The sequence below is a fragment of the Carassius carassius genome, unplaced genomic scaffold, assembly GCF_963082965.1.
Source record: "Carassius carassius unplaced genomic scaffold, fCarCar2.1 SCAFFOLD_110, whole genome shotgun sequence".
NCBI lineage: Eukaryota > Metazoa > Chordata > Actinopteri > Cypriniformes > Cyprinidae > Carassius > Carassius carassius.
The window spans coordinates 75,034-89,176 of record NW_026775072.1 but is presented as its reverse complement, the minus strand read 5'-3'; the positions used below and the strand labels follow the sequence as shown (position 1 = coordinate 89,176).

General features: G+C 39.9%; 1 protein-coding gene across 2 annotated transcripts; it reads left to right on the top strand.

Annotated features, from left to right (window-relative positions):
* The first annotated feature begins 404 nt into the window (after positions 1-404).
* On the top strand, positions 405-12,348 carry LOC132134595 (bMERB domain-containing protein 1-like). 2 transcript variants are annotated; one of them, XM_059547130.1, is made up of 6 exons: positions 405-621; positions 5,009-5,129; positions 5,236-5,309; positions 5,395-5,509; positions 5,596-5,657; positions 11,596-12,348. In XM_059547130.1, the coding sequence occupies exons 1-6, from the start codon at positions 534-536 to the stop codon at positions 11,706-11,708; spliced, it is 573 nt and encodes a 190-aa protein (XP_059403113.1). In that variant the 5' UTR covers positions 405-533; the 3' UTR covers positions 11,709-12,348. The 2 variants fall into 2 exon arrangements, with proteins under 2 accessions (XP_059403113.1, XP_059403114.1); XM_059547131.1 differs by having other exon boundaries at positions 473-621; positions 5,014-5,129.
* The last annotated feature ends 1,795 nt before the right edge of the window (positions 12,349-14,143 follow it).

Sequence of the window (14,143 nt, the reverse complement as noted above, 5' to 3'; positions counted from 1 at the left end):
AGTAAACTGCGTGAGAGGGGTTATTACTGCACGTTAATATGGATAATAGCAAACAAGCAAATACATTTATTGAGCACGGAATCGTTTTTTCTTTTTTTGCGATTGTTAATTTCTGTTCAAAATATGATGTAATGTGCCTGCAAATTATAGTTCTCGGTGCACAAAACTTACAATTACTAGCTCAGGATTGAGGCACACATAAGTTTGAAATGAGGAACTTCTGTAAAGCGCATGTTCTCAAAAAATATCAACCAGACTCACAAGCATACTACACCAATAAATAACAATAGTTTGGTTATTACTAATAATGTCACTGGTTTAGATGTGAACAGTAGGCTTTAGCAGAACTTTATTTTTCTTGCGTCATCCTCTTGTGCGCATGCGCTCTGCATCCCTCATCGCGGTGACGTCACGCAGCTTCATTCTGTCAAGATGTTGTTCGGCTCTGCGGATGAGCGCAGATCAGCGTGATTACAGCGACGAGAAAACGACAAAATCGACGAAATCTGAGATCTGTCACATTAAAATTTACTATGGAGTTAAAGAAAGCCATCTCCGAAAGCGAAGCGACGATGAAAACATACGGCGCGCTGCAGGAGACACACCGGAGCAGAGACAAAGGTGACAGTGCTTCAGATGCCCATCTTATATCAGATATCATATTGTGATATTAGTGTTTCTATCAGGTGTGATTTCAGTTATTATCAGGCATGATATTACAGTTGCTGTCATTAGATATTAGTCTCATTAACCGATATGATTGCAGTGTTGTTATCAGATATGATTTCATATTATTAATTTTCAACTTCTCTGATGCCCTGTCGTGTTTTTGAGGTTCACTGATGTGTTTGTTTATGTCACCTTTTCATTTAAAGACAAGCAATGTGTTTCTTCAGCTCTTTTCACGTTTACTGCTTTATTTCATTTGTTCACTGACAATGTCCAGCTGTGGACAGAACATGATTTTTATTATTATTTATTTTTTCATGGGCCATTTTATTACATTAATTATGTGTTGTGTTTATTAGCATCCTGTGTTGCAAATGACATGTTAAATGGAGTCTTATCCTGTCAATCATAATGCAAAAGTATAGAAACAGCTCCTTTTCTCTGTAATCCTTCTGGCCAGCAAATATCTCTATTCTTTTATTACTAGTTTCAGTAATTATCAGAGCCTTATTTCACCCAAAAATGAAAATTAACCCATAGTTTACTCACCATCAAGTCATCCTATAGGTGTATATGACTTTTTTCTTTCAGATGAATCCAGTCAGTTATATTAAAAATTAATATAGCGCCTATCCTGCTTTAGCGAATCGATGCGTATTTGTAAGAAAAATAACCATATTTAAGACGTAATAATCACTCTAATGTAGCTTGCGCTCATGACGTCTGAGGTCAGCGGAGAGATCAAAGCGAAACTATGGTCACTAATTAGAACTACAAAACGAGGATTTGTAAAGAATAATGTCTGAGGATTTAGATATAAGCCAAGAGGAGACTGGTTTTCCTTTGCTAAAGTAAGGAAACAAGCGTTGGTTTTCACGTCATGCCCCTGGAACTGCTTCTGTGTACAACTGTTGGCGCAAACTTGATTAAAGTGATTATTGCGATTTGAATATGAATATTCTTCTCAAAAAAACGCATTGATGAAAGTGGTAAAATCAAGACAGGACTTCTCTTTGATCTTCTTTCCGTAAGACTTTTTATCAGTTGAAATAAGACGTACAATGTCTAAACTTTTACAACATTACATGAATGTCTCAATATTTTGTCTCACGAACTGCAATGAAACGAGAGAAGGTTTGAAAATGGAGACAGAATCAGTGATGCATCAATATCAGATCAATGAAGGTTGTAAAAAATAAGTAGGCTAAATACAAATAAACATCTAAAGATGTTTCTGGGGTCACGACTCATTTGAACCTAAGAAGTTTTGAGTGATCCGGCACTGTGTCAGGTAAAGTTCAGTGATCAAAACAGATCATGTTCAGTGATCAGAAGATCTCCACTGCATCTATTTTATGGCATACACCTGAGAGTGTGAACCTTGTTAAAAGTTTAAGCAAAAGTTCAGTGGTGGGTCAAAGGATGTGTAGCCGTTTTACGACACTGGATTTGCATATGGTATCTGGCCAATTGTTAGGTAAAGTTCTTAGATAAAAGATAATATTTTTATTAGGTTTACTTATAATGTAGATCTGGTGAATGTGATTTCACAGATGCTCAGGATGAGATTAGTCCGAGAGGGTCAAGGATCGAGTGTGATTGTTTTAAACAAGGCAGTCTATGCTGTAGGAAAATGTTGCTTAATTTTAGTTAATTTAGTTGATTTTAGTTACATTTATTATTTTTATTCACACCTGTATAAACACAAACATACTGTACAAACAAACATACAAACTAAAACTTACAAACAAACAAAACACAAACATACACAGAAACACAAGCACAAAGATATAGACTAACATACACACATACACGCAAACATGCACAAACACTCACATTAAAAAATAAACATACACACATGCACAATAAACCAATACCTGCACTTAAACATTTAAACTTTTACGGATGTTGCATACAAAACTTTTACATATAAAAACTTTTAGCCTCACACTAGGTATCTCTACAAGATGATGGAGAGCAGCATGGTTAAAAAATTATATGTAACTTTCCTTTTGACAAATAAGTTAAGTTTTGTAAATTTTTTGATCTTTCTAACCTAAAACCATGGTGAGGATTAGAAGCAGGTTAATGATCCTCTGATGAATGCAAGACGCTTACAGAGATTTTAATTTTTATGAATTAGACCTATATTAGACTGAAGATTTGTTGTCATAAGGTTGTTTGCAACAAAAACTGTTTCTTATGCAAGGTGCTAAAAATGTCTCACAGAACTTTTACGAAAGATTAAACTTTCTTTCTCACTTTACAAATGATGTTGTTAACCATGCTGTTTAAATGCTATTTTAAAATGCTAAATTTATTTTACTAAGATTTGATCAAATAATTGAACAATTTAAATAATCGATAAGTTCAATTTATCAACACGACCTGAAGATGTCAAGTATCTGTAAAAATAGTTTAAAAGGTAATCTTTTTTAGCTTTCATGTAGGATTCATGTCTACACTCAAGTATTTTTTGTAAGAGTCCTGAGACAAATGAAAATAGATGCGTGACTTCTCTTTACAATATTTTTAATGACAGAATAAAAGCTTTAGATTGATTAAAACAATTGAGTTTATGCATTTCTCTTGAATATGTATACAGTAACCAGTGAGTACATGAAGCAGAATGAATACATAACCTCATAAATGCATTGTGGTTCTACCATGTTAATCAATAAAAAAAGACTTCCTTTATATACCATATCTTACTTCTTTTTCAAAATAAAATAAACATTCTTATGACATTTTAAATTTCAAACAACCAGTTTTGTTGGGAAAAAAGAAAATAAAAAAGCATAGTGTTATGTTTCTTAGTTAGAATGCGTATATGGTAGTTTGTAGTAAAATCACATCTTTAAAGAAATTTTTTTTCTTCTTTCAAACACTCTCACGCACCCACGCAGCTTTCACAGACACCCCCCACAAACTGCCAACAATGTCCTTAAGTTTGTTTGAACATTTAGCTGCAGCTGAGACCCTGATGGAATTATTATTATTTTATGCACAGTTTTGGGAAGGTTACTATGGAAATGTTATAGGTTATAGATTACAAGTTACCCTATTTAAAAATCTAAAAAGTAGTGTAACTATTTCAATTGCTTTAAAAAAAAGTAATGTAACTGATAACATTTGATTACATTTTTTGTCACTTTTCTAAATATGTCATGTTTTTAACTGTTAATCTTTTGAAACATGTAAACCAACCAGGATTAACATTAGAGTACTCAACAACTAATGACTGTCAGACTTTCAAAATCTTGTTTTGAGATTGTTCTGAGATTAAATCCACATTTTAAACCAAAACAAGATAATTTAATAGCTATGATGCTGTTTTTGAAATCAAGTCTTTGCATAGCTATGACAGGAAACACTGGCATCTAAAAACAGCTTGGAAAAACAGTTCAACTTAAAAAATGTATATAAATCACCCAAAATAGGAACAGCCATCAAGTCTTCGATAGTGTTCTAGGTTATTACATGTGGAGGTTAAAGGTCTTGTTATTAACACCCTGTTTTTTTTAAGAAATTACCAGTCATCCAGTTTTTTATATCAACTATACATTCCGTTAGTTTTGCAAATTGGTATGTTTTATCAAGCCAAAAAAAAAAAAAAACAGTTGAGTATCATCATCATAACAGTGAAAGCCAACACCATGTTTCATGATGATATCTCCCAAGGGTAACATGTAAAGCGTGAAAAGTAATGGTCCTAGTACTGAGCCTTGAGGTACTCCATACTGCACTTGTGACTGGTATGATACCACGAATTGATGGCGATCAGATAAGTACGATTTGAACCATGCCAATGCACTTCCTCTAATTCCAAGATCATTTAAAAAAAATCTTGTGATCAAAAGTGTCGAACGCAGCGCTGAGATCCAGTAGCGAGAGACAGAGAGATACAAACACAATCGGATGATAAGAGTGGGTAATTTGTAACTAATGAGAGCAATCTCAGTACTATGATAAATCCTAACTAGAAATCCTCACAGATAAAATTTTTTCTCTAAGAAGGAACATATTGGTGAGGATATTGCTTTTTTTAGTATCTTTGCAGAAAAGGGGAGATTTCTTTATCGGTCTGTAATTAATTTATTCTGTTGGGTTAAGTTGTGTTTTTTAATGAGAGACTTAATAACAGCCAGTTAGAAGGTTTTTGGAACATATCCTTATGACACATTCACACACATGTAAACATACTCTCTCTCTCTCTCTCTCTCTCTCTCTCTCTCTCTCTCTCTCTCTCTCTCTCTCTCACACACACACACACACACACACACATACACACTCACTCAAACACACACACACTCTTACTCACCATCTGTTTGTACCCAAGGCCAGATGGACGTGTCCATGGCTGAAAGCTCCCTGTCTGCAGATGAGATGGAGGCAGAAATGGCTCGAATTCAGCGCCTGCGGGAGGTGCTGGTGAGACGCGAGTCTGAACTCCGCTTCATGTGAGTAGCTGCTGCATTTACTGCACATGTTCAGAAGGAAATGCTGAGATTCTCCTCTGGAAATGATGGAATCTGAGCGACTGGTTTTCTTTTATGTTCCTCTCAGGATGGACGATATTCAGCTCTGCAAAGACATTATGAAGCTGAAGCAGGACCTGAGAAAGATAGTGGCAGTGCCAGGTGACACACACACACACACACACACACACACACACAGACACACACATCTCAGATTGGATTGATGTGTGCGTTTTCTAACACACAGACGCAGAGAAGACTAAGAAACATCGTCAGAGAGAAGAGAAATTAATCCAGGAGATTCATCAGCTGGTGCAGAAGAGAGATTTCCTGGTGGATGATGCTGAGGTCGAGCGTCTGAGGTCAGAGAATACAACTTTTATTGGTGACGTTTGTCATCAAATGTACTCTTTGATCAATGATTTCTCTGGTTTTCTCTGTCTCACAGAGAGCAGGAAGAAGATAAAGAGATGGCCGAGTTCCTACGACAGAAGCTCAGCGTCATACAGAGTAAGAGTTTGCACAGCCATCTCTCACGTTAACATTTCAGGAGTTCAAATAATAAGCTTATTTGGCATGCTGTCCTAACGGAGGGCTCCGAGTTCAGAATATAGCCAAACCCAGAGAACTCCCCATACCCATAATATAGGATGAGAATAGTTTAAGAGTGAGGAGTTAGGGTGGAGGAGGGTGCCGGAAACTGTTGTGGGACAGACGCAAGTTGGCTGTATATACAGTGGTGACCAAAATTATTAGAACTCTAGTATTTTCATCAGCTAAAAATGGATTTAAGTCAATTATTTATCTTTTGCTGTAGTGTGTCAGTAGAATATATCAGTTCTGGCACTGGAAAAAAGAGCGCATTTCTGAGCAAATTTCAGCAGTGTTGTTGCAAAGTACGCTTCAAGTGTGGCCGAAATAGGTGGTCACAGTTGCCTGTCTGGGGATTGCCAACACAGAGGCTGCACTTACCAAGGTTTCATTTTCTCATTGTGAGAATATGAGTCTTGCCCCTCTTTGCTCATAGATCAGCTTCTTTAATGAAGGCGGTCCTTCCTGCTCCGTTCTCCCAACTCTCCCGACTAAGCAGCCTGCAAAGATGGTGCAGCCTCAGCTCTCGCATAAGCTGGAGCCTGGGCTTCAACAGCACCCCTACATGGCGAGGAAGTACCCTCGCATGGTACTGGACCCAGAGCCTTAGAAGTCATCCTGACCTTCATGTTATGCAGACTTTGGTGCAGGACAATGAAGCACATGTTTTCTGAGCCGAAGTGCAAACACTGTTTGCAAAGGGTATTGTGGATACAGTCTGTAGCGAAAAGAAAATCAGGCTTTTACAGCCAATATTTTCTTGTTCCCAAGAAAGATGGCAGGCTCAGACCAATTCTCAATCTCAGACATCTGAATCACACAAATATGCCCAAAGATGCTTACTTTCATATCCAAATAGCACCCTGTCACAGACTGTTCTTAAAATTCGCTTTTGAGGGAGTGGCCTATCAGTAGACGGTCCTTCCGTCTGGACTGTCCCTGGTCTATCGCACTTTCTACGAAGTGCATAGACACAGTTTTTTCCCCTGTGAGACAGATGGGAATTCGCATTTTGAACAACTATAACGACTGGCTAGTGCTGGCTGAATCAGAACAGCGACTTGTCACTCAAAGGTCATTGTTGGTGAATCAATTCAGCCAAGAGTTTTCTGACTTCCAGACAGTGTTTCTGGCTGTTTGTCTGGCCCTTAAACCTTCTCAAAGGGATATCCTGTCTTGGGCCACTCGGACAACACAACAATGGTGGCCTATATCAACCACCAAGGAGGCCTCAGGTCATGTCCCCTTCACAGGATGACTCAGCATCTCCTGCTTTGGACACAGAGAGATCTCCTGTCACTACGAGTGGTTCTACTAGACTAACTGAGACTTGTCATGGCACTTGTATACTGTTGTTGTTCTCTTGTTGACCTGACTGCTTCTATTGTTCTCATTTGTAAGTCGCTTTGGATAAAAGCGTCTGCTAAATGATTAAATGTAAATGTAAATGTCATGTGCCAGGCAGTCTGAACCAGGGAGCATATATGTTGTCCAGGGACAATGTAGCTCCAGGGAAATGGAGACTACATCCCCAGATGGTTCGGATGATTTGGTCAGTTTTTAGCAAGGTAGAGGTCAACCTCAGAAGACAATTATCACTGTAAATCCTATTTCTCTAGACAGCATGATGCTCTGCCCCATGATTGGCTCAAACATTCATCTTTATGCCGTCTCTGCAATCACCCTGCTACCCCAGGTTATCAGACGAGTCAGGGAAACTAAATGCTCTCTCCTCCTCGTGGACCCTAAACCAAGTCTGTTTCCCAGAGATGATTAAGCTGATGCCTGCAGCACCGTGGTCAATACCACTGAGGAGAGACCTTCTCTTGCAAGTGGAGGGCAAGATTTGGCATCCCCAGACGGAACTGTGGAGCCTTCACGACTGGCCACTTGGCAGGAGTCAGTCAACTCCCAGCGAGAGTCACTAATACCATTCTAGATGCTATAGCTCTATTTACAAGGCATCAGTTCACCCTCAAGTGGTCAGTCTTCAGTGACTGGTGTTCAGCAAGTAACCAGGATCTGATTTCATGTGACGTGTCCCATGTGCTAAACTTTTTGGACGAGCTGTTGGAAGTCAAATGTGGCAGCCATTGCGGCGAACTATTCTCCTGAGGCTGCTCAGTTCTTGTTTCCTCATCACCCAAGGACTGTACCAGCATGGGACTTATCTGTAGTCCTGAGGGCCCTCAAGGGGCCTCCCATTCGAGCCACTTCAAATAGCCGCCTTAAGGGTCATGATGCTCAGAATGGCTCTGCTCTTGGCCCTAGCATCGGTCAAGCGAGTAGTTGACTTGCAAGCCCTTTCTGTCAGCACTTCCAGCTTCAGTTGGCTTGCAATGCCCTATCGGTGTGAGGGCATATTCAACCACAGGAATGGCCTCTTCCTAGGCCTTGTCCAGTGAAATTTCTAATGGGGAGATTTGTGCAGCTGCCGGCTAGTCGTTGCCGTTTAACTTCATTAGATTATTGATATTTCTTACAGACACACTACAGCAAAGGAAATATAAATAACTGAGTAGTGTTCTAATAATTTTGAATAATGATAAACTAAACTCATGACATGACAAGCAGTGCATGCAGTGTCATGTTTGGCTGTTGCTGGGTTACAAGCATGAAGTGCACAAAGTAAACACTGAATAAAGTGTTGAAACAAAACAAATTTGTGCTCAGATGAGAAAATGTCCTGGTGCTGGCAGCGATCTGTTATGTGGGGGGGTTCTATGGTTTCAGGGGTGCAGATTTAAAGTCCACAAAATCTTATATCAGTTGTAAAATTTTAAGTGAGCTCTCTGCTAAGAACACTAAAACACTTATCAAAATCATTCTAGATGATGGCAGTGTGCAATGCAACATTTGATAACAATTAAATCAGTGCTTTACGTTTTCAGGTCTAACAGTGATATTCAGGTACAGAAATACTACAGAATTGAAGTTATCAAATGTAAAACAACACTGGATATTCTTCACTGTATAGATAAATACAGATAAAACCTTACAATTAAAGTTATTAAAGTCAGTCGAGAGCAGTGAGTGATTTTCAGTTTTTTGTTGTTTAACATTAATGACACAGACCACAATCAGTTTATAAAAAAATCACAAATCTACTTCTAGCTGGAGATGAGGTAGGCCTGAGGACAGCTAGGGCCAACCTATCCCGCGGCATCAGAGATGCTAAAAGACAGTACTCCAGGAGGATAGCCCAGCAATTCAGTGACAGCAGAGATGCACGGAGCCTGTGGCAGGGGATACAGACCATTACGGACTACAAGCCCCCACCGCAGACCTGTGACAGCACCATCGCTCTGCTGAACGAGCTGAACACCTTCTTCACTAGCTTTGAGGAACAAAACAGCACCGGTACACAGAAGACTCCACCTACTCCCTGTGACCAGGTGATGACGCTGACCCCAGACAGCGTGAGGAGATCCTTCAGCAGGATCAATGCATGGCAGCTCTGTGTCCTGACAACATATTTCTGGACATGTACTGAGAGACTGTGCAGTGAAACTTACTGATGTCTTCACAGACATTTTCAACATCTCACTGAGTCAGGCTGTTGTTCCCACATGCTTCAAAACTACCACCATCATTCCAGTCCCGATGAAGCCGCCTCCATCCTGCTTCAATGACTACCATCCAGTTGCACTTAATCCTTTTATCATGAAGTGCTTTTAACGGCTAGTCATGCACCACATAAAGTCTGCCCTCCCCCCCTCCCTGGACCCCTTCCAGTTTGCATACCGATCCAACCGCTCGACCGATGATGCCATCGCCACTGCCGTCCACTCATCACTCACACATATAGATAAAAAAGACTCATACATCAGAATGCTGTTCATAGACTTCAGTTCAGCATTCAACACAATCATCCCTCAACAGTTCATGCACAAACTGAACCAGCTGGGGCTCAACACTTCGCTGTGCAACTGTGCAAATGGCTGTTGGACTTTCTGACTGGAAGACCTCAGGCAGTACGGGTCGGCAACAACACATCCAACACCATCAGACTGAACACTGGGGCCCCCCAAGAATGTGTGTTGAGCCCCCTCCTCTTCACTCTGCTGACCCATGACTGCACACCGTCACACAACTCCAACCTCTTCATTAAGTTTGCGGATGATACAACTGTGTCTCATTAGCGACAGAGAAGAAACTACAGGAGCGTACAAACTACAGGAGCGAGGTGAGCCGCCTGGGCGGGTCGTGCTGTGAAAACAATGTCTCTTTGAATGAGGAGAAGATGAAGATTGTTGTTGACTTCAGGAGTGTGGAGAGAGTGAGCAGCACCAAGTTCCTGGGTGTGCACATCACAGAGGACCTCTACTGGACCAACAACACTACAGCACTGGCTAAGAAATCACAACAGCATTTCTACTTCCTCCACAAACTGAGGAGAGCCAGAGCCCGCCCCCCATCATGTGCCGCTTCAACGGGGGCACCTTCGAGAGCATCCTGACGAGCTGCATCACTGTGTGGTATGGCGCCTGCAACACGTGCAACACACTGCAACAGAAGGCTCTTCAATGCATAGTTAGAGCAGCTGTGAAGATTGTTGTTGTCTCCCTCCCCTCCCTCCAGGACATTTATGGAACCTGACTCACCTGTAAAGCTCTCTGCATCGCAGGTGATCCCTCACACCCTTCACACAGCTTCTTCAGTCTGCTGCCATCAGGGACAGCTTCATTGATTAGGACAGCTTCATTCATCAGGCTGTCAGGAAGCTGAACTCCATCCCGACCTTGCCCCCCCACCCCACCCCACCCCCATCTTTTGTCCCAAGCACTACTGAACTCTGAACCCCCTCCTCTCAAAAGACCCTTCCACTCCCCCCTCCCACCAACAAACTGTGACCTGCTCCATACACTTTGTGCAGCATTGGTCTGCTCACTACCTCTTCAGTCAGTTTAAATAATGAACTGCTTTCTGAGCTTTTTGTCACTTTAATCAGTCTGGATTAGCTTTTTTGCACTACAATCATTATATCTATACTGTTTGTTTACTTCACTGGTTTGCACTCTATCTGCCTTGTGCTGCTTTATTTAACTTTATATATAGTTTTTGTACATGCCATTATTAGTATAGTTGTATTTTATATTCAATTTGTATTTTTATGCTCTACTGTTATTTATCTGTATGCAACAAGGGTCTGAGAGTAATGAAATTTCAATTCTCTGTGTGTATGTACATTACATGTGGAAGAATTGACAATAAAGCAGACGACTTATTTTTTTAGGGGGTGAGAGTTGGGGGGGGGGGGGGGTGGATAGTTTCACAGCAGTATGCTTATGTTTTACTTAATTTTTCCTTTCTTATTCAAAATATTCTCAAACTTGTTAACTATACCATGAAATATCTTGATGATGTTAGTTGATCTATAATGGACGATGGGCAAAGTAGTTAGTGTTAGTGTAAGCTATTACCTACGCTTAAAGACCTGTCCTTTTACTTAAAGGGTTAGTTCACCCAAAATTAAAATGAGCCCATAAATTACACACCCTAAAATCATCCTGGGTGTACATGACTTTCTTTTTTCAGACGAATCCAGTGAGAGTTATATTAAAAATTGTCTTTGATCCTTCAAGCTGTGTAATGGCACTCAGCAGGTGTTGCATGCATCAGTCCAAAAGAACTGCATTAGTCCAAAAGGGGGGGGGGGGGTGTTAAAGGCCTCCTGTAATGAATCAATGTTTTTGTAAGAATAACATCCATATTCAAAATGTAATAAGCACTTTAATGTAGTCTCAACAGAATTGTGTCTCGGGCTCAGTGCCAGCCAAAGAGCAAACAATGCAGTGGCGGGATGAAGCACGTGAGTTGCGTGACGTTTGCTAATTGGCTGTTTCTCTTTCCGCAGGAGCTCCAAAGCCCAGAACAGCCGAACTTCCAGCCAACAAACCCTCCATCAGCAAGAGCAGCGCTGCACTAATTAAGGACTGCTGCGGAGCCACTCAGTGTGTCATCATGTGAAGACCAGCTTTGAGATTCCCCAAAACAAATAATATCAAGTGAATTTGATGAATTTAAGTTTGTTGACTGAGCATTAGAAATACGTTCAGCCCCTCTGTGATTCTGCAGCATCGAGCCGTCAGGAGCATGAGGGGCCGGAAACATCCACACAAAACACAAAACTCTGCTCAGAAAGAAGTATTTGTTTATTCTTCACCCTAATGATAAGAGTCACAAAGAATCATTCACAGGCACAAGAGAATCACCATCAAACAGAAACCTTAAATAAAACTGATACGAGTTTTTAAAAACACATGCACCTTAATCCAGTGTGTATTAGAGATTCATCTGACAGTTTACAGATACTTCATCTGAGACATTAGAAAACATATTCCCCATAAAGTGATTCTGACATTTGGGGGTTTTATTCCTCTGTTTCTTAAATAGGAATACGTTCATGAAAACAGAAGTGGATCAACAAAACCACGAACCATGATAAATGTGCATAAGCAAAAACTATATTTGAAGTTTTAGCATTTTTTTGCATTTTGAAATGTGGTGGTATTAAAACAGGCCTGGTAATCAGAAATAATTAGACAAACTGAATCTGAATGAAGCAGGACATCAGCTTGTGAATATTCTGCAAATAAAGTATCTTCCTGCGGTCTGTCGCTCATTTATTCTGTTTTGAAAACTGCTGTACTAATATTCAAGCTTTATTCACAGCGATTAGTTTTCCAGCGCAGATGCATCATTTATACAATGCTGTGAAAAGGGGTTTGATTGGCTGGAATGACATCAGTTCTTCAGCCAAATCTCATGAATATGCACCAAAGTGACGCACATCGACATACAACTTTATTTGGAAACACTTTACCATGAGGTTCCATTTGTTAAAATTTGTTATTAAATACAGTTATATAACTATTTCTAAAGCATTTATTAATCTTAATGTTAATTTCAACATTTACTAAAACATTACTAAAATCAAAAGCTTTATCGGTTAATATGATTTAAACACCAGAGCTAAAATGAACTGACAATGAACAACTGTATCCTTATTAATGATCATCAACAATGATTAATAAACACTGTAACAAATTTATTGCTCATTGTTAGTGTATAAACTAATGTCCAGTGGCATGGGATGAGGATCCAAACACAGAGGGGTTCTCTGCACACATGAGAGGAGTTTGAAGTTTTGCAGTCGGTTTCCTTCCTTAATAATAGCATGAATATATATATTAATTTGGAAAGGCTCACAGTCCTTTCCAAAAATATAACCCTTAAAAAGAAAACACAGATGGGAAAAGTAATTCACACAAACACCATCATGATTTCCTCTCCCTCATGTCTTTCCAAACCGGTTTGATTTATTTTCTTCCATCGAAACACAAAATATATTTTGAAGATGTTGGCAAGAATTTATGCCTGCTGACTTTTCACTGTATCGACAAATGACAAAAGACCTTTTGTTACAGAAGAAAATTAAATTAAACCACATCAAAATCTGAGCACACAGGACAAAGATTCACAGCAGTATGTGATAAACATTTTCTAAAATCAACAAATAAATGGCTATTTTATGATATTACAGCAGATGTTTATGAGTGACAGATGGGTCTGATATCTTCAGTCAAGTCAAGTCACCTTTATTTATATAGTGCTTTAAACAAAATACATTGCATCAAAGCAACTGAACAACATTCATTAGGAGAACAGTGTGTCAATAATGCAAAATGATAGTTAAAGGCAGTTCATCATTGAATTCAATGATGTCATCTCTGTTCAGTTAAATAGTGTCTGTGCATTTATTTGCAATCAAGTCAACGATATCGCTGTAGATGAAGTGTCCCCAACTAAGCAAGCCAGAGGCGACAGCGGCAAGGAACCGAAACTCCATCGGTGACAGAATGGAGAAAAAAACCTTGGGAGAAACCAGGCTCAGTTGGGGGGCCAGTTCTCCTCTGACCAGACGAAACCAGTAGTTCAATTCCAGACTGCAGCAAAGTCAGATTGTGCAGAAGAATCATCTGTTTCCTGTGGTCTTGTCCTGGTGCTCCTCTGAGACAAGGTCTTTACAGGGGATCTGTATCTGGGGCTCTAGTTGTCCTGGTCTCCGCTGTCTTTCAGGGATGTAGAGGTCCTTTCTAGGTGCTGATCCAGCATCTGGTCTGGATACGTACTGGATCCGGGTGACTGCAGTGACCCTCTGATCTGGACACAGGCTGGATCTGGTGGCCACGGTGACCTCGGAATAAGAGAGAAACAGACTAATATTAGCGTAGATTCCATTCTTCTAATGATGTAGCAAGTACATCGGGTGTTATGGGAAGTGTTCCCGGTTCCGGTTTACCTAATTAATGCAGCCTAAAAATCCTTTAACGGATTTTGATATTAAAAGCATATTAGTGTGTTATGTGTAAACCAGGTTAAAGAGATGGGTCTTTAATCTA

Excerpts from the sequence above, each read along its gene's own strand:
- LOC132134595 (XM_059547130.1), top strand. The coding sequence starts at position 534 with ATGGAGTTAAAGAAAGCCATCTCCGAAAGCGAAGCGACGATGAAAACA. Across the intron at positions 5,130-5,235 it reads GAGTCTGAACTCCGCTTCAT|GATGGACGATATTCAGCTCT; the intron begins GTGAGTAGCTGC and ends TGTTCCTCTCAG. Across the intron at positions 5,510-5,595 it reads GCTGAGGTCGAGCGTCTGAG|AGAGCAGGAAGAAGATAAAG; the intron begins GTCAGAGAATAC and ends TCTGTCTCACAG.